The sequence below is a fragment of the Dasypus novemcinctus genome, chromosome 6 (genome assembly GCF_030445035.2).
Source record: "Dasypus novemcinctus isolate mDasNov1 chromosome 6, mDasNov1.1.hap2, whole genome shotgun sequence".
Lineage (NCBI taxonomy): Eukaryota > Metazoa > Chordata > Mammalia > Cingulata > Dasypodidae > Dasypus > Dasypus novemcinctus.
Genome location: NC_080678.1, coordinates 77,569,031 through 77,595,008, shown reverse-complemented (window position 1 = coordinate 77,595,008; position 25,978 = coordinate 77,569,031). Strand labels below are relative to the sequence as shown.

General features: G+C 38.2%; 1 protein-coding gene and 1 non-coding gene across 2 annotated transcripts in view; one reads left to right on the top strand and one right to left on the bottom strand.

Annotated features, from left to right (window-relative positions):
• The window catches only part of TET1 (tet methylcytosine dioxygenase 1), a 144,914-nt gene that overhangs the window by 39,066 nt on the left and 79,870 nt on the right, over positions 1-25,978 (bottom strand). Inside the window, exons 4-6 of the mRNA XM_058298936.2 lie at positions 17,199-19,527; positions 13,545-13,635; positions 12,874-12,967 (exon numbers count right to left, since the gene is read on the bottom strand). Coding sequence (XP_058154919.1) covers positions 12,874-12,967; positions 13,545-13,635; positions 17,199-19,527 — 2,514 coding nt within the window. The remainder of the gene's footprint in view (positions 1-12,873; positions 12,968-13,544; positions 13,636-17,198; positions 19,528-25,978) is intronic.
• LOC111767083 (U6 spliceosomal RNA) lies at positions 14,217-14,319 on the top strand. Its single transcript, XR_002798983.1, has one exon. It is a non-coding gene; the product is annotated as a U6 spliceosomal RNA (small nuclear RNA).

The window sequence follows — 25,978 nt, the reverse complement described above, 5'->3', positions numbered from 1 at the left end:
AGAATTTGTTTGGGGCGATGGAAAAGTTTGGGTATATAAGGTGGTGATAGCACAATGTTGTGAATATTAATATCACTGAATTATATATAAGTGTTTAAAATGGCTTATTTTGTGTTACATATATGTTACCATAATTTCAAAAAGAAATAAAAGGTACAAGTATGGGGGTGGGGGAAATTAGTGGAAAAAGACTTATCAGAAACAAAGTTACTGCTGCAATTTCACAGGAAGCAACTATAGGTAACAGTTCCCTTATATTCTTAGTTCATGGATTTAAGAAACTCAGAGACAAAGAGAGGTTTTTTTTTTGCTATAATAGACAAATTTAACTTCTAGTTAGAGTATATTTATAGAAGCAACACAAAAATCAAAGTACTTAAATAGATTTCAATCTTCCCCACTTACAAAAACCAGAGGAAAATATAAGATGTATAGGCATTCTTGATCTATTTGTACAAAAATATCCTCTCTGTTCACTATGTTAATGAATAGTATGCTAGCATTTAATTATTTTTCCACTGTAATCACTAATTCCCATACTGGTATATAGACTTAGTAAGTGTTTTTCTATTTGAACACAGCAGTTTGTTTATTGCATCAGAGTTACTATTTTGAGGGAAGCAGACTTGGCTCAATGGATAGCGCATCTGCCTACCACATGGAAGGTCCAGGGTTCAAATCCAGAGCCTCCTGACCTGTGTGGTAGGTGAGCTGGCCTACATGCAGTGCTAATGCATGCAGGGAGTGCTGTGCCACGCAGGGGTGTCCCCCATGTAGGGGAGCCCAACGTGCAAGTAGTGCGCCCTGTAAGGAGAAGCCACCCCGCGCAAAAGGAAGTCCAGCCTACCCAGGAGTGGCGCTGCATTCACGGAGAGCTTACGCAGCAAGATGACGCAACAAAAAGAAATACAGATTCCTGGTGCCACTAACAAGAATACAAGCGGACACAAGAGCACACAGCTAATGGACAAAGAAAGCAGACAACTGGGGTGAGGGGAGGGGAGAGAAATAAAAATAAATCTTAAAAAAAATTACTATTTTACTATTTTGACACTTACTGGTACCTGCAGATATTTGAGTTACACAAAGGTTGATTATCCTATTGCTTTAGAATACTAGGGTTAAAGATGAGAGTCTAAATCCAACAGACAATGTGTTAAAAATAAAATTGGAACAAGTGGCAATAAAATTGGAAGACACAATTATTACTTAGATATAATTGCCTTTCTAGAAAATTGCAACATAAAGTAAAATCTAATAGATTTTTAAAAAGATCAAATTGATGGCTGCATATTAAATAAAGTAGGCCTCAGCAGCTTTAAAATATGCCAGCAATTACTAAATAGAAAAAAGTTTGAATTAAACATAGCAACAAGGGATACCTTAAGAAAGATGCATTTAAATATATCTCAATAAAGCGGTTTAAAAAAAGATAAAGATGAAAAGGACATAAGAATAAAATTATAAAAATATAAAGGAAGAACAGAATCATATTCCTTGATAAGAAGGCTGAATTTAAAAGATGTACATTCTAGCTGCCAATCTCTACCCTGAAATATATATATAATTTAATTTGTTTCTAAGTTTCATATGGAAGAGTAAATGAGGATTAAGTCAAGGAAAATATTTTTTTAAATAAATGAGGGAGAATAGCCCTTTGAAATTTAAAACTTTACTTAAAAAAAGTACACAGAAAAATTGAAGTTGAATTTTAAATCAAAGAAAAAAATTACAAGTTAATTGACAGCTCTTTACATGGAAAAAATTCTAAAAGCATGGAAAGACAATGAAAAAGCACTTTTTAAAATATTAGGATGGAAAAACCCTCCTCAGCAAGACAAAAAAAAAATCTCCAAAGCCATTTGCAAAATAACTGATGGGTTTGACCTGCGAAGAATTTCACACTCTTTTGCGAAGTTAACAGTCAAGCAAGCAATCTGAAAGAAACTTTAGCAATGGTGAATACTATAGAAGTCTCACTTTTAAAAGTAAAATAACCAAAATATGATGATGAACAGGGAATATATAGGATAAATTCAAATGGCTAATAAATACATAAAGATGTTCGACTTCACTAATGAAAACAGAAATTCAATCTAGATAGCAATTCTTACACCTCAGGTTTACAGTGACAAAAGATTTCACCACTAAATTTTATGTGTATAAATGTATATCCATATACACAAATATTACATATATTTGTTTAATTATCAACAACAAAAAGGCTTATTGATACCCCAAATATTATAAATGAATTTTTAGGAACCTATCTTTGCTTGGCTATTTTTAAGCAAGTTCCTGGATGTCTTCCTTAAACTTTCTTTTTTTTTTTTTTTTTTTAAAGATTTATTTATTTATTTAATTCCCCCCCCCCCCCCCCCCCCCCCCCCCCGTTTGTCTGTTCTTGGTGTCTGTTTGCTGCGTCTTGTTTCTTTGTCCGCTTTTGTTGTCGTCAGCGGCACGGGAAGTGTGGGCGGCGCCATTCCTGGGCAGGCTGCTCTTTCTTTTCGCGCTGGGCGGCTCTCCTCACGGGCGCACTCCTTGCGCGTGGGGCTCCCCCACGCGGGGGACACCCTTGCGTGGCAGGGCACTCCTTGCGCGCATCAGCACTGCGCATGGCCAGCTCCACACGGGTCAAGGAGGCCGGGGTTTGAACCGCCGACCTCCCATATGGTAGACGGACGCCCTAACCACTGGGCCAAAGTCCGTTTCCCTAAACTTTCTAATACTGGATCCAAACACGTGAAGAATTCAGCTACATACTCCATTTCATTATGCAAGGAGGAGCAAAATGATCCTGAGCAGATTCTGTTCCAAGACAATCCCAAATTTAATCAAACTCTGCTGAAATTTAGAAAGTGGTAGAATAATCCACTTTTGCCTTGTCACTCTTCTGCTACACATGCTTCAATGGTTGGCCATTATCTTAAATAACAGTTCTAACATCCTAATTCTATATTGAGGATACTCAAAACTGCCAAACATGATTATTTCTGGGCAGAGGGTGAAATGAGTGTATGTTTTAATTTGAAAGCTATATACTTTTATAATGTTTACATATTTATAGGTGAATCAAATTTTTTTAGCCATTTATTTATTTTATTTTATTTTATTTTTATCCCACCCCTGCTTGCTTGCTGCCTGCTCTATGTGTCCATTCGCTGTGTGTTTTGTGTCTGTTTGTCTCCCTTTTTGTTGGGTCATCTTGATGTACCACGCGCCAGCTTGCCTTCACAAGGAGGCCCTGGGACGTGAACCCAGGGCCTGCAATATGGTAGACAAGACCCCAATCGATTGAGCCACAGCCACTTCCCCAAATCATAAATTTTTTAAACATGCACACAAAACAAGGGCCAGGTAATATAATCTTAGTCGTAAAGATGACAAGAGGAACAGAAAACATAGATCACTTAGGCAAGAGGAGCAGAACTTAGAATGTCTAGGCTCCACAAAATATGTGGGTTAGAATCACAGTTACAAGCAACACTCATCTTAAGTGTCTCTCATACCAAAAAAGGATTACTTTTGAGACTACCAATAATCATGTAAAGAAATCTTGAAAAGTCTACAAAAACACTATGAGTTAATAAATGAATTCAACAAAGTGGCAGGATAAAAGATCAATACACAAAAATCAATGGTGTTTCTAGAGACCACCATTGAACAAAGGTGAAAAGGAAATCAAGAAAACAATCCATTTACAATAGTACCTAAAAGAACCAAATATCTAGGAATAAATTTAACCAAAGCTGTAAAGGATTTGTACATGGAAAAACTACAAAACATTGCTGAAAGAAATTAAAGATGTAAATAAATGGAAAAACATTCCATGTTCATGGATTATGACTTAGTATTGTTAAGATGTCACTACTCCCCAAAGCAATTTACAGATTCAATGCAATCCCAATCAAAATTCCAACAGCCTTTGCAAAAATGGAAGAGTCAATCATCAAATTCATATGGAAGGGGTGTGGATGTAGCTCAAATGGTTGAGTGCCTGCTTCCCATGTATGGGGTCTCAGGTTTGAGGCCTAGTACCTCCTAAAACAAACAAAGGAGAAAAACAACTCTGGGGAGCCAGCTTAGATCATACAAAATCCCACGGTCATTCCCCAGCCCCAGTACGTTAAAAAAAAAAAAAAAAAAAAAAAAAAAAAAAATTCATGTGGAAGGACAAGGAGCCCCAAAGAGTCAAAACCTTGAGGGGCGGGGAACAAAGTTGGAGGCTTCACATTTCCTAATTTTAAAAATTACAACAATTTAGACAAACTTATCCTAAGTTTGCTTTCTCCTTTTTATTTGTCTTTTACGATAAGCACCCAGTATTCACTTTCTACTCAGTATGCTTTCCCTCCCCAACCTCTGAATTTAATTCTTTCAACCTGGAATTCGGCAAGTATGAAATATTTTACTGTGATTTATATTGTGCTGCAAAAGAAGCTTTTGTTTACACATGTTTTGTTTGAAAATCCACCTTGCTTTCCCCCTGCTGAAGCTAGTGAGTCACCCATGTCTTAATAGGTAGGGAAAAAAAAATTTTTGAAGAACTAATATCTGACAAGTGAACTGGATAGTGCCTTGACCATTTCACCAAGACAGCCTATTTATGTCTTGATGAATAAATTAGTTTGGATTCTCCACATATGTAACAAACCCTGTTCAAATTTGTAACATAAAAGCCTATGACTTGAAATTTAGTAAACAGCCCCAACGAAATTTTATTTTTCACAACATGAGTGTTTTTAAAACAAAGTATTGTCTTTATTAAAAGAATAATAATAAATAAAAACGTATTACAGGGAAGCAGCTGTGGCTCAATCAGTTGGGCTCCTGTCTACCATATGGGAGGCCCTGGGTTCTGTCCCAGGGCCAGCACCCAGGACCTCCTTATGAAGGCAAGCTGGTCTGCGCCCACGGAAAGCTGATGGCCCACCTGCCCACAGAGAGCTGATGGCCCATGCCCATGGAGAGTTGACGGCCTGCACCCAGAGAGCTGGCGCAGCAAGACGGCACAACAAAGGGAGACACAGAACAACACGCAGCAAATAAACACATAGAGCAGACAGCAAGCAAGCCACTAGGCGGGGGAGGGGGGAGGAATAAAAATAATAATAATAAATCTTTTTATAAAAAAAATTTTTACAAAGCTACAGTAATCAGAACAGTGTGGAACTGGCCCAGGAACACTATATAGACTAATGGAATCTGAGAGTTCAGAAGCAACTCCACATCCATGGCCAATTGATTTTTTAATTTTTATTTTACTGCTTCGCTTTCAAACCTCCATCACTTTTTTTTTTAATCCCCCCCCACCTTGCAGCTTGCTTGCTGTCTGCTCACTCTGTCCAATCACTGTGCATTCTTCTGTGTGTCTGTATTTATTTTTATTTATCCCCCCCACCGTGGCTTGCTTGTTGTCTGCCCTCTGTGTCCAGTGGATGTGGTTCCAACAATTGAGCTCACACCTCCCACATGGGAGGTCCCTGGTTCGGTTCCCAGTGCCTCCTAAAGAAGACAGAAGGCTGACATGGAGGGCAAGCGTGGGAAGCTAACATAATGAGATACAAGAAGAAAAACACAATGAGAGAGACAACAAAAAGCAGGGAACAGAGGTGGTTCAAGCAATTAGGCACCTCCCTCCCATATCATCCCAGGTTCAGTTCCGGTGTGCCTCTTACAGAAACAAGGAAGATGAACAGACACAGCAAGTGCAAACAAGGGAGTGGGGAGAAATAAAATCTTAAAAGAAACAACCTATGAATGGGAGAAAATGTTTGGAAATCACACATCTGACAAGGATTCAATATCAGAATATATAAAGAATGCCTACAACTCAACAAAAATAACCAACCTGATTTAAAAATGGGCAGAAGACCTGAATATCAAAAGCCAATGAATGTATAATTTGGTTGGATTGTATGGTATGTCAATATATCTCAATAAAATTGCTTTAAATAGATATTACTCTAAAGAAGATATATAAATGGACAATAAGCACATGAAAAGATGCTCACCTAGATTAGCTATTATTTGGGAAATATACACAAATCAAAATGACAATGAGATAACATGTTATATAAATATTCTTATTAAAAACCTGGAAAATAAGAGTGGGAATGGATGCAGAGAAAGAGAAACCCTTGTACATTGTTGATGGGAATATAAAATGGTGCAGCTTCTGTGGAGAAGTTTGGTCATTCTTCAGAACATTAAGTTCTAGAATAACAATTTGACACAGCTGGCAATCTCACTTCTAGGTTTATACCCTAAAGAATTGAAAGCAGGGACTCAAACATGTATTTGTACACCAGTGTTCATAGCAGCATTACTCAGCAATACCCAAAAGGTGGAAGCAACCCAAGTGTGCATCAATGGAAGAATGGAAAAACAAAAGGTGGTATATCATTCAATGGAATATCATTCATCCATAAAAAGGAATGCAGTTCTTATACATGCTATGAATGAACCTTGAGGAAATCAGGTTCAGTGAAATAAACCGGATACAAAAGGACAAATATTAAATGATTTCACTTAAATTAAATAACTGAAATATGCAAATTCATAGAAACAGAAAGCAGATTACAGAATATGAAGGGCGGGTAGAGAATGGGGAGTTAATGCTTAATGCAGGAAGCAGATGTGGCTCAACTAATAGAGTGTCTGCCTATCATATAGGAGGGCCACGGTTTAACCTCCTGGCCTGTGTGGTGAGCTGGCCCATGTGCAGTGTTGCCACACGCAATGAGTGCTGTGCCACGCAGGGATGCCCCATGTAGGGGTGCCCCACGCACAAGGAATATGCCCTGCAAGGAGAGCTGCCCTACACGAAAAAAACCACAGCCCACTCAGGAGTGGCACTGCACACATGGAGAAATGACATAGCAAGATGATGCAACAAAAAGAGACACAGATTCCCAGTGCCACCAAGAATGAAAGCAGACACAGAAGAACATACAGCAAATGGACACAAGAGAGCAGACAACGGGGGGGGAGGGGGAGGTGTGGAGAGAAATAAATAAAATAAATCTTAAAAATAAAAAGCTTAATGTATAGTTTCTGTTTGGGATGATGGAAGAATTTTGGTAATGGATGGTGGAGATGGTAACATAGCATTGTGAATATAATGAATACCAATGAACTGAATACTTGAAAGAGTAATTTTATGTTGTATATATGTTACCACAATAAAAATTGGGGGGGGGGGGGGGGGCGGGGGGGAGAAGAAATCCATGTGCCAGACAAAGTGTTAAATTTTCAAATAAAATGGTGGGGAGTGGATGTATCTGAAGTGGTTGAGCACCTGCTTCCTATGTACGAGGTCCTGGGTTCAATCCCCAGTACCTCCTAAAACAATACAATATAAAAATAAAATATTGACAACAACAAAAAACCATCCATTGATTAAGATCATTTAATGTGACTCATATGTTATAACAAATTTGACTTTTGGGGGTGGGTACTGCCTGGGTGTATGAGTTGTTTTCTGGGTGCTGGTAACATTTATTTCTTGATCTGGTCTGTGGTTACATGGGAATGTTCGCTTTGTGTTGTATGACTGGGCTGTTTTTCTGCGTGTGTTTTTTATAAAAATAGGAAACTAATATATATTATTTATATTAATAAGGGTTCCTAAGAAAATGAACCTATAAATGATTACAGATTACATAACAGTAGTTCTAATGGAGTGTCAGAAGATAATAGACTTAAGTGTAGGAAGACAAGTATTGTAATTGAAAAAAAGGATGATAAAAAAAACAATAGTTTAACGTAATCTGGTTTACAAGAAGGAAACTTCTTGTCCTTTACCCTAATTTTGATAACTAAAGCATAATATACTTTCTGCCCATGAGATACAATAGACATCAAACAAGTAGCCAAAGATACCACCTACTACATGTATTATACTGATGTGATAAAAGGACAAGGTTCTTGATTTGGGCATAGAAATAAGCAGCACCACAGTACAGCTTAAAGACAATCAAGGGAGGAATTAGGTAGAATTTTGGGACAAAAAAAGGAAAGGTTTGGAGACATGCATTAATATATAATTCCAAGCAAGGTGGATTGAAGCTTTCTGGGTACTTTGGCTTGGTTGACACCTCCAAATTCTGGTCACATCAGACCACAGTAATATATAAATCATTCACTATATATTTTCATTGCCTCACCTGTCCTGTTTTGAACAATCCTGCAGAAGGGAACCCATGAACTATGCCACTCTGAGCTACTTTAACATTGCAGCCATTTTTGGCAGCCTGCTGTTTGAATTGTTTTCCCTATTCGTGGAATAGGGAGTCTACACAGGGAAGAAGTAGAAATACAAAGGAATTAAAAGAACCATGTTTACACAAGAAACTGCATCACCTTTTCCCCATAATCTACTTAATAATGAAATAACTAGTCCCTGACAAGATCCAAAGTGACAGCAGAGAGAAGAGTCTAACAATTCTGTGGGAGTGTTAATGACCACCTAGAAAGAAACATTTAAAAAAAGAATAAAACAGTATTGAAAGCAACAAAAAAAGAAGAATGTTCAGAAAGTTCCACTGCCCAGTCAGAATTTGCTGTAAGGATTTTTGTACGTGACAATTAAAAAGAGAAACAATAAACATTTCCTCCAAGAAAAGGAAAGAAGTGCAGCATAATAAAAATAGTTTAGGACAGAATTCAACAACTACTACCCAACATAAGCTTGCACATGGAGATTAAAATTAAATACCTAAAATTAAACAACATTTGATATAAGTTAATATTTAATATCAAATACAAATGAAAAAGGTTTTGATGAAAGTTCAATGTGAAAAGTAAATTTAGAGCAATGCAATCTACTTGTTGAATGTTTATTGGATTCAAAATAATTCATCTTTGTTTCCTCCCTCTCATCTCTTTTTACTTTTTGTCTTCATAACATACCCACATAGAGGACACCACTGCAGTAGTGCCATTTACAATAATCTAGAATCTAGAGAGACCTAATCATTTCACTTTAATAATTTTTCATTTAAACTCTATCAGAAGTTATGTTTGGGTTGGATGATGCCACCAACCCCTAACTCCTTCAAATTTCTCAAGCTGTTGATAAGAGTTAATAATGAACACCGCGGTAAAAAGATACCAATTCAAATTCAAACTATTCAATATTCTAAAATAATCTTATTTACGCTCCATATTCATTCACTTAACAAAAGTTTATTGAATGTAGACTATATGCTGAGCATTCCTCCAGGCACCAACAATGAGCAAGAGTATTTAAAATAGGATAATTTCAAAAGTTTGCAAAAAATAAAGTCGACTAAAATTATGATTCTTCTAACACATAACACCATTGATGAAACCTATTTCTTTTTTGACATGCAATATCAATACCTGCTTTTGTCATTAGTAGATACTGAATTTTTCATTAAATTGCTTGGCAACCATGCTTTATTTCCTTATTTCTGATTTGTTTTTGTGTTAGTGAAAATTCCAGATTATATCACTATCTACCAAACTGTCCTATTTATTCTGAAAAGAAATACTCCACCAGGACAAATAATTTTGCTACAGCTGCTTTATGGAAAGTGATAAATAACCATTTTCTTTGCACCTTAGAACCCCAGAGAAGACTCAAACCCATAACAAAAACTTGTTACTAATACCTTTAAGCTGCGTATTTTATATTTGTATTCTTAAAGTATACACCAAAATTTTATCAGTGTCATCATTCTGATTACATTAGAGAATGTTTAAAAGTAAGGCAGGGGGGAAGCAGCTGTGGCTCAATCAGTTGGGCTCCATATGGGAGGCCCTGGGTTCGCGTCCCGGGGCCTCCTTGTCAAGTTAGGCTTGCCTGCACGCCCAGAGTGCTGCCCGGCCCGTAGACGCTGCAGAGAGCCGACTCAGCAAGGCAACACAACAAAAAAAGGGAGACAAGCAAAAACACAGAAGAGCGCGCAATGAATGTACACAGGGAACAGACAGCAAGCAAGCCGCAAGGGGGGAGGGGAAATTAAATAAATAAATACAAACACAGAAGAGTGCACAGTGAATGGACACAGAGAGCAGATAGCACGCAAAAAGCTAGGAAGGGGGCGGGTAAGACAGGAAGCAAGAAAGTCATTCACATTCCCACCACTTAATTGTACTACTTTGCTCTCTTTTGGATCACTCACTCTGAGAGAAATCAGCTACCGTGTCATAGAATATATGCACTCTTTGTTACCTAATAGGCAAATAAGTTCAGAAATAACTAACAAACATATACGAAAAATTTCCAGTGCCAGATATTGGAAACCAATTCCTGCCATTGATTTTGGCAAATGTAAAAGGTACTATGTTGGGGCAAGACACAAATGAACAACACAAAATGCAACTATAATGTTTAGAAATACATATGTAGGCAGGGAAATGCAAGAAAATTATTACCACAAAAGTCAGGATGGAAGTTTTATGATTGGGCTTCTGGGAATCTAACAATGTTTTAATTTTGACCTGGGTAGTTGTTTAGTGAGTGTTCACTTTGTAATTACAGGTAAACTGTATATTTATATTTTGTGAACTTTTCCATTGCTCTAGTCCATAAAGAACAGTGCTAATGTTTAATAAGATTATTTTGTGACTATTTTGGGGCAAATATAGATACATTTTGTTCTGTGAATGTGGAATCCTTAACCTAGTGAGATTATTTTTAGGTGAAAAATGGATGGTGACTTTCGTGGTACCCCGCCTCTAAGATGGGCCCCACAAACACCACTCCTAGTACTCACGCCCTTGTACGGGCTCCAACCACGCTCTGCTGGGCTGGCCTGTGTAACGACTTTTACAAAAACTTAGGTCATAAAAGCCATTGTGGCTTCCTCCTTGCTTTCTTTTGGATCACACCCTGAGGAAAAATAAGCTGTCATGTTATGACATGACACTTAAGAAGCCAAATGAGGGAAGCAGATTGGCTCAACTGATAGAGCCTCCATCTACCACATGGGAGGTTCAGGGTTCAAACCCAGGGCCTCCTGATCCGTGTGGTGAGCTGACCCACGCGCGGTGCTGATGAGCACAAGGAGTGCTGTGCCACACGGGGGACATGTCCCCCGCGTAGGGGAGCCCCATGCACAAGGAGTGCAGCCCGCATGGAGAGCCGCCTCATGCGAAAGAAGTGCAGTCTGCCCAGGAGTGGTGCCACATACCCAGAGCGCTGATGCAGCAAGATGATGCAACAAAAACGCGACACAGTTCCAGGTGCCACTGACAAGAATACAGGTGAACACAGAGGAACACACAGCAAATGGACACAGAGAGCAGACAACTGGTGCGGGAGGAGGGAAGGGGAGAGAAATAAAATATATATATATATATATTTTTAAAGATGCATAACATAACCATATTTAAGAATATATCCCAATATCAAACAGAAAAGAAAAAAGAAAGGGATCCTCCGGCCCAGTCAAGCTTTCAGATGACTGCTAGCTCCACCTTATGGTAACCTCACAAGAGGGCCAAGGCTGTGACGACCCTGCTAAGCTGCTCCTGGACTCCTGATCCAAAACCCCGTGCAAGATAATACATGTTTGTTCAGTTTTGGGGTAATTTGTTCCACAGCAACAGAAAGCTAATGCAGATTTGATCAGTATTTCTGGATGATCTTTATAAAACAAACTAGATAATGCATCCCCAATTAAAATATGTCAAAGACTTTGCATTATTATGGAATAAAACCCAGACTCCTCGCTGTGGCCTACAAAACCATTCATGATCAAGCCTTTGCCTACCTTTTTAGCCTCACTTCATTCCACTCTCTACCTCCTCTTAGACAATTCAAAAATGTGCCCTTTTCCTTGACCAGGGCCTTTGCACTTGCTATTTTCCCTGCGTGGAAATTATCTCCCTGGCTTTTGCATTGTTGGCTCCTTTTTGTCTTTCAGTACTCAGCTTAAATACTCACTCTCCAGAAGAGCTTTTCCTGACTACTCATGTTTAATGGGGACACCCTGGAAGGATTCCGCTGAAGACAGGAAAAAGATAAGGAGGCCGTGATTAGCAATGCAATAAAACACATAACAGAAAACCCCAAATAACATGGTCTGAACAGGAAAAAAAATTCTCTCTATGTTAAGGAAAACCCTATGAAGAAGTCCTAGGAAGCAGATGTGGCTCAACTAATGGAGTGTCCATCTACCATATGGAAGGTCCAGGGTTCAATCCCCAGGGCCTCCTGACCCTTGTGGTGGGCTGGCCCATGCGCAGTGCTATTACGCGTAAGGAGTGCCATGCCACGCAGAGGCACCCCTGCATAGGGGTACCCCAAGTGCAAGGAGTGCATCCCGAAAGGAGAGCTGCCCTGCGAGAAGGAGGCGCAGCCCTCCCAGCAGTGGCACCACACACATGGAGAGCTGACACAGCAAGGTGATGCATCAAGGAAGAGATGTAGTTTCCCAGTGCCACCTAATGATGTGAGTGGACGCGGGTGGACGCAGAAGAGCATGCAGCGAGTGGACACAGGGCAGACAATGGGGCGAAGGGGAGAGAAATAAAATAAATCTAAAAAATAAAAAAGTCCTAGGTGATGGAAAAAGTTTTAATACTGGATGGTATTGATGGTACTACAAGATTGTGAATGTAATCAACACTTCTGGACTGTATACTTAAAAGTGGTTAAAATGGGAGATTTTATTTTGTATACATGTTTCCCACAAAAAAAAAATTTAAAAAAAAAAAAAAAGGAACAAGAAATCATGGAGGCAGAATGACAGTTTCATTGTCATCAACTAGAAGCCAGACTCCTATCTTGCTTCCCACCAGCCTAGGACATCTTCCAGTCTCAAGAACCCTAGCCATCAAATCTATGTTCAAAAATGTGGAGTGAAAGAAGACAAAAATCTATAAATAGGATATACTTACCCACTTAGCAATTGGACACCCATGAGAGCTTTTTCCTTCTTTTCCTGTGTACACTACTATTTCTATCCTTATTGCATTTCCTTTTTGACCATACCTGAGTACAAAACACAGTGGAGGAAAAAGACTAATTAGCTGTAATCCATACTTGAAGACTACAATTTTTAACATTTTAATGTGTACAAGAAATAGGTTTACAAAAATTCAAAATTAAACACTTCCTCTTCATTTATTTACTTTTTCTTTTTTAATTTACTTTTGTGTGGCAGATTTTTTTTTTAATTTGCTATCCAGTTCTATTTACTTATCCTTAAAGATAACTCTTTTAAGGTGGCCTGACTCCCAGACAAGCAAAGAGATTGAGGCAGTGTTGATGGTGGTAATTTGAACTCTTTCTACCATAATATAATAATATAAAGTAAGTATCTTTGAATTTAAGAAAGACAATTAGCCTTGCTTTGTGAGTGTCTTGTTGAGTGTTCAACGGCTTGTGTGATGACTGACTCTGTAGGGACACCAGGATAATCTTCTTTTCCTGGGCCCTAAGAAACATCCAATTTATACTTCTGAAGGTTTTCCATTCACTTCATGTTTGTTCCTAGAGATTAAATTTATCTGCATTGACTCAGGTCCACAATAAAGAATGGTTTTAACAGGGAAGCATTTTTCCTCACCTATTCTCCATGATTTCCCTGACAGCAGCAACACTTGGTCCTGCCCCAAGGTGTGTATAATATGGACCTTTGTCTTTTTGTATAACTCGATCTGTGGAAGGAATAAGATTATTAGACCCAAAGCTTTACAGAATTGCACAGGGGCAAGGAGGAGCTTATATTTTTACTATTTTTTCCCAATACAGAACCATGAATCTTGATAAGGTCTTGGTAAGATCGTCAAGGACGATAGGCCCTGGAATTTAATTTGCTAATGTTCCTTTTTTCCTGGTCCTAATTAATTTCTTCTTCTTCTAAGAACCAGAGGAGAAAAAATATTTTAAGATCTGGGTCATATTTATTCTCCCATCTCCTGCTTCTCATCCAAGAGTAATAAATCAAAAAAGCTTGGTCTCAGAATCTTATTAAAATTGAACCCAACAATTCCACTGCTAAGACTTACACCTTTGCTTAAGTATGTATTTATTATGTAAATGTACAAAAAAATGATCCGTATTACAATTATTTATAACATTAAAAAAAACTCTTAACATCTATCAATAAGTGATAGGTTAAATAAATTTTGAGGCATGTATATAGTAGACTACTATAAAGCAATTAAAACAACAATAATTACAAACATTAAAAAATACATAAGGTTGTATTAAGTTAAAAAAGCATTTTGCAAAAATAGAATGTTTAAAATGATCCTGTTTTCACTGGGCCAATACAGAGAAAATTAGGATGGCCCCTATGCAAGGATAACATGCAAACTTGCGAAACATTCACTATTTTTAATAATAGGGTGATATATGGGAACTCTATTTTATGTATGATTTTTCTGCAAACCTATAACTTCTCTATGTTATATATTTTTAATGGGACTATGAGAAGACATTCATATCACATTCTGTAATGTTTAAATTTGGGGGACCATGAATTATGTATTTATTAGAAAATGCATTTTTAAAATTTGACCTCACAAAATCGTGTCTAACTAGAATCACTGGGGAATGTATTTCTAGCCATGGTTTACTATGCCAAAAGGCTGTTGTTTAATCATTTTCACTGCATATCAAATACAACATTGGATTACTTCTGTGGCTTCTTAAACAAGATATAATGGATAGATTTTAACACCTTATCGGAGATCTAGAGCAGTGGTTCCTAACTCAAGAGATTTTGTCCTTCTGGGGGCATCTTTAGTTGGCACAGCTGGGGAGGGTGCTACTGGCATCTAGCAGGTAGAGGCCAGGGATGCTGCTAAACCTCCTATAATGAACAGACTACCCCCCTCCAACGAAGAATTATCCGGTCCAAAATGTAATGGGTTAATTTTCATCTAGAGGTTAATTACTCTATTTTATTAGAGCATAACACCCCCAGGAAAAGATTTACTTTTAGATATGATGGTCCCACGGGACAATTTCTGGGATGTCTGCCTTTATATTTTTCTTTCAGTTTTGCTCTACACAATGAGCACAATAACTTCACATGTAATGATTAAAGGAAGACATTTGTCTTCCTTTGACAATGTAAATAGTTCCAGGTAGATAGACTGCAGGTGCTCAATAAGCTTTGAATTCGTGGTTATCTTAACTCCTACACTGACTAGTTACTATGTATAAGGAAAGTACCTTGAAACTAGACAAGCATCTTATTGGGATCATGCACATGATAAAACTAGACTATCTCAGGAACATAAAATTCAGTGGCACTTATTTTTTGAGGTAAAGACTCTTTTGAACCATCTCTAGTGATATTCAGAAAAGCTCTCTCTTTCTCTCCCTTTTCCAATGCAAATTTTTAAAACAACAGAGGTGGAAGTTACAAGCCTAGGCTCTGGAGTTGGGACTGCCTATCTCTACCTCTCTGTGTCTCAATTTCCTCATTTAAAAAATGGGGATAATAAGCCCTCCATTTGTAGGGTTATTGTGAGATTTTTCATGTTCAGGGCACAGCACCATAGCAGACTTGTAGTAAGATCTCCATAATATGAGGGGTCACCATTATTACACCCTTTTCTCCCTGGTCTAATAACCTCTCTCTCTTCCAATTCCCAACTCAGAAAGCACTGTCACCCTTTCAAGGCTGTGAGATCCTTTTTGGTCAGGTCTATCCTATACGCCTGGCACACAGTCGGCTGTCAAAAAGGTGTGTTGAATGATGATGAGTGGAGAATTGGGAGTTATTTCAGACTATCAAATGTACTTTGTATAATAAAGATCTAAAAGCCATCTCTACACTTTGGTATTTTTTCTATTGTGGTTAAAACAAAAATCAAAATACTGTACTAAAAGCCATTGGTTGTAAACTTTGGAGATGATTATATGGTATGTGAGTATATCTCAATAAAACTGCTTTTTAAAAAAATAGCTTACTTATCCTTCTAAAAACAATCCTTTAGCTACCCATTCTGGAATATACTAATGAACCACTTGCTTCAAACAAACAAACAAACAAAACCTGCCTCTTTTTCAAGGCAAATGCTGAGAAATTTTGTCTTTGACTTGGAGCCTTATTTTAAGTGAGACTTGTGTTTTAGTAACTGAATCTATGTGGATGGATGGGGTTCAAACCAGGTTATTGCCCAAATTCCATCCTATCATAGTTGATGTTGTAGCAGAAATAATGGGACAGCCTAACAAACTTGAATGACCTAATTATTCAAATTTTTCTATTAGAATCAACAAATTTCTTCTTATATTTGAGTGTTACATGAAATTCAGTCATCGGCACTAACTAATATCAGTAAAGGATTTGATATGATCAAATTAAGATTTAGTAAGTTTCAAATATTAAACAAATTTCTCAGAAGGCCTGCCTGAGAATTGTTACCCCAGCAAGATTTTCTAAGGGCTTTTAACTTACTGATAAATCTTCTAGTTGTCCATTTCTGAATGTTCTCTTTCCATGGCTCCTAAGCCACAAAATGTGTTAAGTACTTTGGTTAGAAATTGATCTACAACTTAATTGTTGGCACAATCTTGTTGGGTTATTTTTTAAAAATAGGAATTCAAAATTAATTGAAAAAAATTTATTACAACATTTCAAATCTCAAAAAGAGTCTGGGAATTCTTCACCTGGCCAAGATTTGATAATTTTTTCATATATGGGTATACCTTTCCTATCACAGAGCATAGAAGCACTAGGTGCTGAAAAGGAAATAGACAAACCAGTTTTTGTTCTTGAACAGGGTGGCAACTAAACAGATACTTTTATAGTTATTTGTTAAACTATACATATATTTTTACATTCTCTGTATGCATGTTATATCAACAATAAAACCTTTTTTAAATGAATGTCTTACAGATTGAAAGTCTGAATAAAGGAAGAATAAGCAGACTGTAATAAACATTAAGGGAATTCATTCTTGTGATGTGTACAATAAACAACTCAAGAGAAATTTGGCTTTGAGACAAATTAGCAGATTTTTCACTTGAGAAAGTTTACCTTTGTCTTCTCCAAATTACGAGTTGAATTTTCTATTTAACTGAGAAGAATCAATAGAGGTCCCACCAAAAAATGGGCATAGAATTAACTAGCCCATCCTAGCTAGAATATAAAGGGCCAAAAATATCATACATAAAAGATGAACTAGAACTTGTTTCTGCTATAACTTGAGGAAATTTATTCAGGTTAAAGAGGAAGAAGCACACACACAAACAAACTTACCAACACAGTTGCAGGTTGGCAGTTCAGAATCTTTTGTGGTAGACACCAGGTTTTTTGTGGGGTTAGTAAAGAAGTTCATGGCATAATCATTAAAACTTTTCTGTGCACCATCTACTGGAGAAAATTCTGATGTTCCAACATTAGATGAACAGACGTCCTCTTCACTTTTGGTTGAAACCACTGTAATTCCACCTGAACATACTACATTTACATTCCTGAGAATTTGTGCTGGGTCCGGTAGGGATCTCTCATGAGAGATACCAGGCAATGTTGGCAGTCTCTGATGTATGAGTTGTTCTTTAAAATCCTGCGGAAACTGTGTTTGGTCATCACCAGCCACCACATTAGCACACTGGTTAGAGGGAGAGGACGGCTGGGGCAAAGGATGAGCTTTCTGATCGACATTCACCGTTGGCTGTACCTGAGAATTGTAGGCTTTTTCTGTAAACACCTGCCCATTGAATTCTGTTTTGAACGGGGACACAGAGAAAGAATCCAATGGTTCAACCTTTATTATTTTTTCCTGTGCTAATTCAGGATAATATCTCTCAAATTTTATCTGAGCAAGTGGAGGGAATAATTTTTTGTGTTGCAATGCTGAACTTGTTTGAGTCAGTGGTTTCCATACTTTGGTTAGGGGAGGAATTTTTCCCAACAGAATAGGAAAATCATGTGGGCCAAATTGTCCAAATCTTTGAAATTTGGATGCTATCCAAATGTCATGTAACTTACTATACTCATAGGACAACTGTTCCTGCTTCTGGTCATTTTCTTGACAACTTATGACTGCAGGTTTCTTTTTCCGGCGCTCTTTTGATGGGGTGGATTTTATCTTTTTCTGGGATGTGTTCTTTTGCTTTGTTAATGATGAGCTGTAATTATTCTGTACACTTGAAGGTGGTTTCTGTGGTATCATGCCCTTTTCCTGTCTATATTTTTGCTGCAAAGCATGTGCAACCAAGCTTGTTGGTGTATTTTCACATTTTTTGTCCTCTGGTTTTATATAATTGAATTTAATTATTGAAGCAAGTTGTGTTAACTGTGTTGCAACATCTTCCTCTATTTGACTGTGAGCTGCATCCTGACATGATGGGTCATCATCCTTTGTGTCCAACTTTTTGCTGCTGTCCAGTAACTGGTTATAATGCCCCAATTTATTACTTGTTGGTGGTAGCTGATGCAGATCCTTGGAACAGTTGTCAAGAGTGATTCTACCTTGATCAGCATTTTTATTGGTGTCAATCTTAGATGAATGTGAATTTGGTATAAAAAGAGATATTGAATTTGTGACTTTTGAATATTCCTGTGACTTAGTGGATGCTGGATTAGTAGCTGGGATGTTGTGTGTCTTGGCAATGGTACTTTGGCCATTGAATACTAGTGTGCTGCATGAATTTTGTTTTTCCAACGATGAGCAGTGATGCAGGCTCTGAGGCTCCACTTGTAAGCTTGGGTCTTGGAGGTCTTTTCTTACGGAATAGAGGATAGCTTTACAGCTATTTAGCAGACTAGCTGTTCTCTGCTCTGTTTCTTCATCCTCTGCTTTTGATGGTGAGGAATTCTCTGATGGGGCTTCTGAGAGTTGAGTCAGGGCCTCGATGGCCACTACTTGCTCGAGTGTTAATCTCCTGTCCTTCATTAGGGATAAAAGACTTGGTTGAACTGGAGACCCATCTTTTGGTTCTTTACTTGGTATAGTCTCGGGGGTTTTTGGTTGCTCACTTTCATTGTGTGGACTGGTGTGACTATTTAAACTTAACTTTGCAGAATCTGGAATAGACTTACAGTGAAAGCCAGGCTTCTGGAAGACAAAAGCATCACTTGCCCCCTTGAGATGATCACAGCTCTCACTATTCACAATGGAGCTCATGGCATTGTTGAAGTTTGCAGTGTCTTTCAGAAATTTGTAGGAATTGTTTTCAAGTGCCTTGCCAAATTCTTCAATATTGATTTTTTTAAACGAAGTATTGGTGTCAGTTGGTAAATGGTGTATATTTGTAATGCCATTTCTTACAGTTTGCGCAAACAGTTTCTGAGGTTCAAGGAAGTCAGTAAGTAGGACCTTTTTCCTGTCATCTTCAGAGTTTTTCGATTTTTCAGCTTCGGTCACAATAGCACCAGAATCTCCTCTGACATAATCAGTTAAATGTGATTTCTTGTTTTGTGTCCACTTCTCCACTTCAATACCTGTCCCGCTTTCTTCATTTTTAGTTACATTTTCAAGGGGATGTGGGTTTGATTCCAATCTTTGTTCTTCCCCATGACCGCATCTTCTGTATTCCATGGATTCTGACTTGGGGCCATTTACTGGTTTGTTGCCAAAATCTGCCTGCAAAATAAATACAGAAATTACTTTTATACCATCTACTTAGAATATCTGCATAATAATCACAGGAACTTTGCATTTTAACAACAATAATTACTTGTAAAGTCTCCACAGATACAACCTAAACAAATATGTTTTTGTTTTTCATGTTAATACAAGTCAAAAATTTCAAAAAGGGGGGTGTGTAGGGGAAAAGGAGAATTGTAAAATATCGTAATCCCAAGCCTGTTAATGTTTTGGTATATTCATTTGTTTTCCAAATACATTTTAAAAATATTTTCACATTGGCACCATTCAATCGGCAATATTATTTAACGTAAATTGTATGGAAGTAGAACATGTACACAGCAAAGTATACAAATCATAAGTCTGTAGCTTGTTAAATTAAAAAAAAATTAAGACCTATACACCCAGATCCCAACCAAGTCCAGTCATTAGCTCACCTCCAAGAGTGACATCAAACATCATAGATCACTTTTGCTTATTTTTTTATCTTGGCATAACTATCTTCTTTGACCCAAAATTATACTAGTGTTATTGAACATATTTATAGTTGACTGAGCCTCATTACATATAGTATTCCACTGACATGATATACTGCAACCTATTTAACAGTTCTAAGGTAGATGGACATTTGGATTATTTCCAGTTTTAGGCTATTGGGAATATACAACATGCTAGTGTATATCCTTTGGTGAACGTTATTTACACATTGGGTATGATCCCAGCAGTGGAACTGCTGAGTCATAGAATGTGTGTCTGTGTCTTAGTTTTAGCAGATAATCCAAAGAGATTTCTAAATTGCAAGAGTTCCAATGGTTCCATACACTCATTAACAAGTAGCAGCACTTCTGTTTTTTTCACTTTTGCTATTCTGAATGAATACTGGTATAATCCCTTTTTAAAAATTTACATAAAATTCCCATAATATAAAATTCACCATTTAAAATATTTTAAAGTATATTATTCAATGGTTTTATAGTAGATTCATAGTGTTGTACAATCATCATCCAAATCTAATTCCAGATCATTTCATCATCCCAAAGAGAAAACCTATAAATATTAAGCAGTCACTCCCCATTTCCTTTTTTTAAAAGCTTGAACCCAATTGTTGAAATTGTTCAAACAATTTAAACAGCAAAAGATACCATAACATAATGGTTTTCAAATTATTGATCATAATCCATGAGTTCCAAAATCAATTTAGTGTTTTGTGAGGATCATTTAAAAATAAATAAATAGGGAAACGGACTTTGGCCCAGTGGTTAGGGCGTCCGTCTACCACATGGGAGGTCCGCGGTTCAAGCCCCGGTTCAAGCCCCGGGCCTCCTTGACCCGTGTGGAGCTGGCCCATGTGCAGTGCTGATGCGCGCAGGGAGTGCCCTGCTACGCAGGGGTGCTGCCCGTGTAGGGGAGCCCCACGCGCAGGGAGTGCACCCATGGGGAGAGCCGCCCAGCGCGAAGGAGGGAGCGGCCTGCCGAGGAATGGCGCCGCCCACACTTCCCGAGGAATGGCGCCGCCCACACTTCCCGTGCCGCTGACGACAACAGAAGCGGACAAAGAAACAGACAAAGAAACAAGACGCAGCAAAAAGACACAGAGAACAGACAACCGGGGGAGGGGAGGGGAATTAAATAAATAAATAAAAAAAAAAAAAAAAGTAAATCTTAAAAAAATAAATAAATAAAAATAAATAAAGGAACAGTATAGAAAACATACAAGAGCACTACAGTTAGTCAAGATAAGTATTACCATGTGAAGTTTTTGTTTCAAGTTATGTGTATTGTGTCTGTGTACTGAATTGCAATGTAAAATGTTTTTCTTTCATGAAGTGTGTGGCAGTCAAAATAGGTAGGGGAAATAGCCCCATAAAATCAAAAGTCAAATGACAGACTGAGAAAAATATTTGCAGTACATTTAAAGGGTTATTTTTCTAATGTAAAGGAACTTCTACAAATTAACAAGAAAAGGAAAAGGACTCAATAGAATAGTGAACAAAGGATGGGAATAAGCAATTCACTGAAGTGGAAACCCAAAGGGTCAAAGCTGTTCAACTTGATTAGAAGGCAAGAAAATGAAAAGAAACGTGATACATCTTTTTTGAAAAAAGCAAACTTAGTTGCTATTACTGGTTAAAGTTGTGGAGAATAAAATCTAGGAAGAGAAGAGGAAATGTGTAACCTAGGACATGCTACTGAGCCTGAATTTGAGTTTCCGCCATATAAGAGACTGTTAACAGACTATGTTGGTGTTGGATGAGATAATATGGGTAAATTCATTAGTATAGTGAGTTCTACCTATTACCTAGAGAGCAGTAGCACACTTTCATTATAATCACCTGCCATGGATATAACTGAAAGTATATTAGCTTTCTTCTCTCATACTCCTTACTTGCAATACCTCATTTAACCCTCAAATCAAACCTGAGGTGAACACTGTTAAAGATGAAACCACTGAGGATGAAAACAGGTCCAAGGTCATTTAACTACAGGTAAATAGAAAAACTGGAATCAAATACAAATCAATCAACTACACTGCTTTCAATATAGTTTTTAGCACCTTGAAAAGGTGAGTTTATCATTTATGTAAAGCAGGGGAGAGGAGAGCAGGCACACAGAAATTAAGGAGAAAAGAAAGAACAAGAACAAAACAAAACAAAAATAAGAATGTAGGAACCAGAACATAAAGTTGAAATAAAAAGACATCTATCTACATGGCCCTTAAATGTCCAAAAAGGTGCTTGACTTGAAGAGAAAAACAAATTAAAATGACACTAAGATAACATTTTCCCCCTATCAGAATGGCAATCATCATGACAAAATGACTTGACGAATGACAAAAATATCCTTGTTCGTAGGGAAAAATGTCCAAAATATATTATTATATAATAAAAAGTGTGGGGAAATATCTATTCATATCTGCACTAAGAAACTGAAAAGATACAAAAGAAACATACATGTGGTAAGTAGGAAAAACGGTGGGATCAAGACTAACAGTGGGAAAATGGAAGGGGCTTGGGAACTATTGGAACAGAGCTGATCAAATATTGTTTTGATTTTTAACATAGCACCTTAAAAATTAAACCAAAATTGAGGAAGCTCTCTACAGAAAGATTTCTAGGATATAGTAAGTAAAAAAAAAAAAAAAAAAAAAAAAGCAAAATGCAGAATAGTTTATGTAGAATCAAATTATAGACACATTAGAACATTAGAACATAAAGAGAAGAGGTGCAGAGTATGTATCTATTTGCTAAAAACTGTTTAAAAATATTTCCAAAGGACACACAAACTGTCAACATTTGTCTGATTGAAACTGTATTCAGTACTATGCTGGTACATAGTTAACAACCAGTTTGGTAAGTGGTGTTGGAAGCCCTACTTTGTAGTGTTGCCAATTTCTGTGGTGTAATTATTCCCACCAGGGTGAATTTCAAGCTACCAATGTGATCACACTAAAACAAAAATTGTGAAGAGAAGCTCACCATCCATGAGCTAGAAGGTGGCTGGCTCAGCCACAACACTGATTGTGCTAAACAAAATTACTATTTGAGGGAAGCGGATTTGGCTCAATTGAGAGAACATCTGCCTACCATATGGGAGGTCCAGGATTCAAACCCTAGGCCTCCTGACCCATGTGGTGAGCTGACCCATGCGCAGTGCTGATGCGTATGAGGAGTGCTGTGCCTCTCAGGGGTGTCCCTGCGTAGGGGAGCCCCACACACAAGGAATGCACCCCACACGGAGAGCCGCCCTGTGTGAAAAAAGCGCAGCCTGCCCAGGAGTGGCACCGCACACATGGAGAAATGATGCAACAAAAAGAGACACAGATTCCTGGTGCCACTGAAAAGAATGCAAGTGGACACAGAACACATAGCAAATGGACACAGAGAGCAGATGGGGGGCGGGGGGAGAAGGGGAGAGAAATAAAATAAAAAATTAAAAAAATTATTTGAAATAGGTTCTACTAGCTACATTAGGATTTTTTTTAAATGAAGTTTTTCTTGGCATTTAATCTGCTTAGTTATGGTATATTCACAAAGACCCATTTTGAACTTAAAAATATCTTTAAACATCTATCTCCAGAGAGGATTCTCTGAAGGAAGTGAATTGTTCTAAGCCTGTTGGGATGGTGGCTGTTCTACCCCCACTGAAGTTCCCTGTTTCCTGGAGACATCAAACTCTAGCTGCCTGTTCACCTGTGTCTCTCCTTCTCCCCTTCCTCTTTCTCTACTATCCCAAGAGGCTCCAGGGTACAGTTTAAATGACAGTAAGTGATTCAAGACCCTCAACTTGCTGCCTTCCAAACCTGTACACATCCCAACACTTATGCTTGCTCTGGGACCCTCCATTGACAACAGGAATGTTGAACTCTGATTGGGTCTGGGTCTAATAGTTCCCAAGCCTCTTCCACTTTTTCATTTCTCCTGATTCTTATCACCTTGATACTCTTATACTCACTCTCAAAGGAACCCAAGTAGCTTTCAGCAAAGTAGCATGTTTACTATGAAGTAACTATGCCTTTTGACCACAAGCTGATTTATGGAGTCCTCCCAACACATATTCCATACATACTGTATCTCCTGTATCAAGAAACAGGTACTCAGATCACATAGAAATAAACAGCTTTTCAAAATATGTTCAGAGGCATGATCCAGTAAGACCTTTACTAGAAGCAGATCAGTGTTTTTCAACATTTTATTTTTTTCATTTTGCCCTTCCTAAGGAGCGTTTTGAGGAATTTTTTCTCTAACACCCACCCATCCCTCTCTCCCAAGAAAATTTAATACTAAACACTGTATATCTATTTATGTACTGTGGCCCCATTGTAATATTTTTTACTCCCTGCCCCCTGAAATTTTCACTCTTGTTGAGAATGCATAAAAAATAGCCTATTGAAGAAAATGTAATTTTGTTAACTGACATGCACTACATAACAAACAACAACCCACAAAATAGTTACACCTAAGCAGAAGTGATGCCTCAGAACCTAGACATCAGCCTGAAAATTGTCTGGAAGAAAACATTCAGGAGGGCCCACTGAAGCTGGCTAGTAAGACAAGGAATCAAGAGATGGATCTGGAACCTAGCAAAGAGTCCACAGGGACATCAAAACCCCCAGGATGGCTGCTGGAAGACCCCACCATCACCACCACCCACAAGATTCTGCCACTCAGAACAAGATTTCCTCTGGAAGCCAGGAGAAGTCCTGGATATTCTCCAAGGAATTTCTCATTGGACCCTCATGGGGGATTGATGGGTGGGGTAATCAATCAAAACAGCAAACAGCTGAAACTCCTCCCCTGCCATTAGCAAGGAGTAGAATAATTAATGGTTCAAAAAGCAGGCACAAGGCCTGAACTTGCTCTCTCCTTTTGTACCCTGATTCTGGCCACTTTCTCCCCCCGCGTGGATCAACACACAAGTAAAACCTGGGCATTTATAATCTATAATGGGGAATTGCAGTCTGTAAATCAGTCCTCTATCACTTTTAAGCCCCTTCCTCTCTACCTGGGACCCATGATCTGTTATTTTCTCCCATTTCTCTTCCCTCCCTACCTTAATAAATTACTGGCCTATCTCACCCGACCTGTTCTCTCACCCGACGTGTTCTTGAAATTCATTTCTGCAGCATAGTCAAGAACCGAGACATAATCTGCTACCACCACCAATGCCTCCATTAATATTGACTGGGGGAAGCGGACTTGGCCCAGTGGTTAGGGCGTCCGCCTACCACATGGGAGGTCTGCGGTTCAAACACCAGGCCTCCTTGACCCGTGTGGAGCTGGCCCATGCGCAGCGCTGATGTGCGCAAGGAGTGCCTTGCCACACAGGGGTTTCCCCCACGTAGGGGAGCCCCATACGCAAGGAGTGCACCCTGTAAAGGAGAGCTGCCCAGCGGGAAAGAAAGCGCAGCCTGCCCAAGAATGACACCACACACACAGAGAGCTGACACAACAAGATGACACAACAAAAAGAAACACAGATTCCCGGTGCCGCTGACAACAACAGAAGCGGACAAAAAAAGACAACGCAGCAAAAGAGACAAAGAGAACAGACAGCCAGGATGGGGGGAGGGGAGAGAAATAAATAAATAAATAAATCTTTTAAAAAAATATATTGACTGCAAGATGACACAATCACACATGATACTGAACTTCAAGTCATTACACTGATGCTAATAAGAACCTCACTGTACAGCCCCCATTCCGGAACCATCTACCATACGATGCACACCACCACTGCTTGCAAACAAAACCAAATTTAAGTCAAAAGGAAAGATGAAACAGCTATCCAATAAATCTTCACCTAAGGAGAATTCTCAAAGATTGAAGGAAAAAACAAAAAGTTTCATCAAAGGGGGAACTGTACAATAGTTAACTTATTTTCCTAGAGCAGTGAAACTGACAAGTCTAGATTTCTAGTCAAGTCCTTGTTTTCCTTTTTAGGGGTAAAG